The sequence below is a fragment of the Myotis brandtii genome, unplaced genomic scaffold, assembly GCF_000412655.1.
Source record: "Myotis brandtii unplaced genomic scaffold, ASM41265v1 scaffold115, whole genome shotgun sequence".
NCBI classification, from domain to species: domain Eukaryota; kingdom Metazoa; phylum Chordata; class Mammalia; order Chiroptera; family Vespertilionidae; genus Myotis; species Myotis brandtii.
In genome coordinates this window covers 15,348,884-15,354,214 of record NW_005353967.1, presented here as the reverse complement: position 1 = coordinate 15,354,214, position 5,331 = coordinate 15,348,884, and the positions used below count along the sequence as shown (strand labels likewise).

The following is a 5,331-nucleotide window of genomic DNA, read 5'->3' as shown; positions in this document are numbered from 1 at the left end:
TGAGATTTTTGTTTGAAAACGAGAAATGGATTTTGATAATACACTTCTAATCAAATTAAGCCTAATAATGATGATGATTTCTGGCTTACTGAAAGTTTGACAATGGTGCAGGCCAGTGTTTAATAGTTTTGTGTGATTAAGGTTAAGTTCAAGTACCAGAATAAAACCTGAAATAGTCATAGCAAGGGCTGTTAATTTTAAATAAGGCATAGACCTGTATGCCTATCCAAACATTGATACAAAGTTCAAAATCAATTACTTCTTCCTTACTTACCTACTTTGCCTTGTCCTAACATCTATGACATGACTATTACTATCAATAGGAGTACAAAGTCACGTAAACTAACTGGTAAATTATATATTACATGTTTATTAATGGTACAACTTTTATGTAAAATTTACATTTTATGAAAAAATCAAAAATATTTACAAAATTTTGTAAGATAGATTTGCATTGTTCTAATTACAACTCAAAGTAGTAAATAACAATTCTTAAAAACTCACATTTGTTAGAGTTCTGTGTTTACAAATTCTTGGTTAAAGAGACAGCTAGAAAGTTTACCACTATACATAAGCAAGAACCAGCTTGCTAAATACATTTCCCATGAAAATCTACTGGTCTTTTTTTACATTAGTGGGGTTTTAAATGAAAAACAAAATCAATATAAACTCATATGGCTTCAAAATTGTAACCTGCACCCAATACATATTTATGTATTGACCCTTTGCGGTAATTAAGAAAGTGCAGAAGTTTTACCATTTCACTAATTTGTACACTTTAAGGTAATGTTTAATTAAAAACAAATACTGTAAGTATAATGGTGTCTGAATTTCAATAATAAAATATTAACTGCTCAATAAGAGGAGTTTGACTGCATTGCAGTTAACAGTTATGATTTCAGTAAGGGACTGCAATTGGCATTTAAGAGCACAATATGAGTTAGAATTTCTAATTTTGATCACTTCTTAGTAAAGATGAACATTTCAATAAATTATTTTATGTATTACCTTAGTCAAATCTAAATTTAGAATCGGGCTAACACTGAATATATAAAAAAGCACAATATATATATATATATATATATATTGCTAACGAGTAGATTTTCTGCTTTATTTAGTAAGACGTTACATAAATGTCTAGTAGTAGGAGTTTTATTTTCTGTAAAGCTTAACAGAACAATTAGTGGTTTTATATAAATTATCATATATAACACAATTTATCACTTCTACTATGCGAAATGCACGACACTGGTATTTATCCTTATAAATAAAATTTCCAATTTTAAATTATGAAACTTTGTCCAAAATATTTAATTCCTTCAATTAATTAGGATTTGCCATAAAGTTAGGTTTTTTACTATTTAATATTAGTAATTTAAGAAATGCTTAACCCAATCCATCACTTTAAAAACATACAAATTGGTAGTTTCTCCAACTGTTGAAATGAAAACAAATGACAGACTTCTCTAATGCCAAAACTAATCTTTTCTATAATGTGTTCCTCACAAAATGCTACAAAATTCATGCTCACAACACATTCAGTAAATAAATGTATAAATTCCCAATGGTAAACAGAGTAAAAGGAAATGTTAGATTGAGAGTTAAAATCCCAGTTACCAATTTAACTTAGTTTTTCAGAATTTGTTTTAAGATTTACATACTTTTGATAGGTTATGGTCCAATATCTGAAGGTAATTTTTCTCCCCTGTAAACATAAGCCATTAGGTAGCTCTTTGTCTTTCTAGTGGCTACAGTGTTTCACTAAAGAAGTGAGCCAGGGTTCTTAAGTATAAATTATTTAGTTATCCCGAATTCCCTTCCCAATTCCAGCCAAAGTTATTTATAAAAAATTGCAATTATCTTGTAAAAATGCCTGATCACTTAAGACTCTGAAAAGAAGATCCAGATTGTGAGAAAAAAAGTGAGGCACATTTATGAACACAAACTGGATAGGCACATTTCTGGTTTTTTGTTATTGTTTTAAAAGGCACACATTATGCAATCCATATAAAAATAAATTAAATCTACAGCATTAATTCATCAAAACAATCACAACTTCTATAAAGTTAACTGCAGAAGTAAATTTCTCTGCTGTCCTTTGCAAGCTTATTTTAAAACACATTGCACTTGAGGATTAAAAAATCAAAAACCACTTACAGTTATATGTTTAAAAAAATCAAATGATAAATTTTTTGCATACAACCCGGACTGTAGTCTGATTACTTTATGGCACATAACTCAATTTGATTGAGTGTTCTAAATTAACATTATCCAAAACTTAGAATTCATGTTGTTTATATCCATTCAACATCAAACTTACGAAATTTAAAACTATCTGACTAAAAAAATTTATGGAAAGCTAAATTACTTTGTGCTTGCTCTCCTGAAATATTAGGCCTGATATTACACTATAACCCCCTTTTTCAATATAAACACTGAAGATAATTTAAAATTTCAGCCTATGAAAACTTTTTACTGAGAATCTGAATCAATGTGCTTCCTGAATATTGCAGTTGATCATTTACAGCGTTGAAAATCATTTCAGTGCTATTTCTTTCGATGACTCCCTTCAAAGGTGCAATTTAATATTTACAGTCAGCTCTCAAATATGTCTACATTTTAAAGACATACTACAAGTTAGAATAGTGTTTGAAAGAACAGATAATGCAGAATGGCAGGTTTGTACTACTCCCTTGAGCCAACCACTGCTTAGGTCGTCCATCAACAATCTGCCAGGTATCGTCCTGAAAAACACAAATTCAGCTTTGTGATTATAATTTCAAATGAACTCAAATACACTTTCATTGTGGTTACAGATATAGAACCCCAGTTCCCAATTGCTGTTTACAATATATTAGAATTAGATCACAGGTGTTTAGCTATACTGACCATGAGTATTCTTTCCCAGGTACCTTATACCAAAGCCATTAGGTAGCTCTTTACCTGGCACCTTATACCAAAGATCAAAGAAAAAACTTGCATGCCTTTAGATTAGAATACAAATGTTTCCCATGTACATGAAAAAACTTGAAATCTCCCAACTCACCAGTGGCAAACCGCTTCTTTACTAAGGAAAGCCTATAGCCAGTGCCTACAAGTTCAATATCCACTCCTGAGAGGGTACTTCCCTCGCTGAGGAATTGCACTGCAAGTGTTGTCGGTTTACTGGGTCCTTCTGAAAGATCAAATTTTGCTCTTAGAGTCCCAGAACCTACAAGGAAAGGAATAAAGAATTTACACAGGATAATATACATTTCATACCAAAAAAATCAAATGAACACTTAAGATAAACTATTATCAGTCCTATGCCAAATTCATGACATGTATACAGTAAACGAATCATGATCCTGTTTCCAAATTTAGACTTTATTCAGTGAATCTGAATTTTTTTTTTAAATATATTTTATTGACTTTTTACAGAGAGGAAGGGAAAGGGATAGAGAATTAGAAACATCGATGAGAGAGAAACATCGATCAGCTGCCTCCTGCACACTTCCCATTGGGGATGTGTCCGCAACCAAGATAAGGTACATGCCCTTGACAGGAATCGAACCTGGGACCCTTGAGTCCGCAGGCCGATGCTCTATCCACTGAGCCAAACCGGTCAGGGCGTGAATCTGAATTTTTGTTAAGTAAATAATCTTAACCCATGCTCCTCTTTGACTTAATATGAGTATGAGTTCTTTACTACTGAGGTTCCTATGCTATACGCAAGCTGAAGTGAGTCAAAAGAGAAGGAAGTCAGTGAGGGTAGGTCAGAGGGAAGCCCTAGGAGGAATATGAGTAGGAATAAAGTAAAAGGGAAATGTTTCTCATATCATGGGAGTGGGAGAGGGAAAAAAGGAAAGACAACTAAGACTGGGGAGAACTCTATCAACATTACTATTTTCTATTCACCTCTCTTTAAAAACTTAACAGGTCTAAACCATCATGCAAAATAGGTACTTCTGAGGTGCTTCCTTTTCGATATAACCATTTATTCAATACACTTCATGCCTAATAGCATGGCAGAAATAGTAAACCAAACAATTACGATGAATATGATAAATGCCATAGAACTCTCAGGAGCCATGGAACACAAAAGCACATAAAACGGTGGTGGGGATGCCCGTATGTATTTCAGGCAGAGGGAACTACAGAGATGGGAGACTGGAGAGAGCATGATGCATTTAAGGGAACTACTTCTTTTTTTTTTTTTTTAATATTTTATTGATTTTTTACAGAGAGGAAGGGAGAGGGATAGAGAGTTAGAAACATCAATGAGAGAGAAACATTAATCAGCTGCTTCCTGCCCCCCCCCCACTGGGGATGTGCCCGCAACCAAGGTACATGCCCCTGGCCGGAATCGAACCTGGGACCCTTCAGTCCGCAGGCCGACGCTCTATCCACTGAGCCAAACCGGTTAGGGCAGGGAACTACTTCTATACCAGAGGAGTCGGAGAAAGCTGGAGAATGGCAGAAAATGAGACTAGAATGACAGCAAGGAACAAGCTCTAAATATCTTTACATGCCAAGATAAGAAATAACCATAGGGAACCACCAAAGGTAAGACAGACAGAAACATTTCAGATTAATGTTTTAGGAAGGGAGGGGGGCGCAAGATGCAAGGTAGGGAGATCAACTGAAAGTCAATAAAACAGTCTAGGACTCTAGGTGACAGGAAAAGGGAATCTGAACTAGGCTAAGGGAAGGGAAAGGAATGCATTTGAAAGATAAATATTTAAGAGCTAGAATCAAGAGGTGAGAAAGGAAGAGTTTACTAGGAAGTTACCAGGTTTCTGTGGGCAGAATTGCTAGGTAGCAGGAATCACATTCTATGATTCCTTACACAGAAATTGAACATTACAGAGAAAAATCTGGAAGATGTCGTAACACTGATCCACCCTATACTATTTTGCTAGTGGGGAAGATAAATTGCTACCTAATTCTTAACCATTGTCCAAGCCCTCCTTAAACATACCAGGTATACCGGTTAATAATGCGGATTTTGTACTCAAAACATGGTAATTTCAAGAGAAACATCAAAAGTGTTTTATTCAAAGTAACGTCCATCACTAGCTACACATTTCCCCATCTTTTAGGTAATTTGTGGATACCGTCCCAATAGAACTTTTCTTGTTTTGAGGCAAACCATTCAGAGACCCAATTTTCCACTTCTTCATATGTCTTGAAGTGCTGCTCAGAAAGTACCACTAGTTCCGATAGATGGCACACGCAATCTGAAGGAGCAAGGTCTGGTGAATACAGCGGGTGTGTTAATACTTCCCAGGCAAGATCTTTTAACATGTCTTTAACTGGTTTTGAAGTGTGTGATGGTGCATTATCATGAAG

At 34.6% G+C, this 5,331-nt stretch overlaps 1 protein-coding gene across 2 annotated transcripts in view; it reads right to left on the bottom strand.

Annotated features, from left to right (window-relative positions):
* Positions 1 to 350: 350 nt before the first annotated feature.
* FCHO2 (FCH domain only 2) overlaps positions 351 to 5,331 on the bottom strand; it is a 105,945-nt gene continuing 100,964 nt past the window's right edge. For both annotated transcript variants that reach the window (XM_014549582.1, XM_005858013.2), the window contains 2 exons: positions 3,047 to 3,211; positions 351 to 2,744 (listed from right to left, as the gene is read on the bottom strand). In XM_014549582.1, coding sequence (XP_014405068.1) covers positions 2,722 to 2,744; positions 3,047 to 3,211 — 188 coding nt within the window. In that variant the 3' untranslated portion in view covers positions 351 to 2,721. The remainder of the gene's footprint in view (positions 2,745 to 3,046; positions 3,212 to 5,331) is intronic.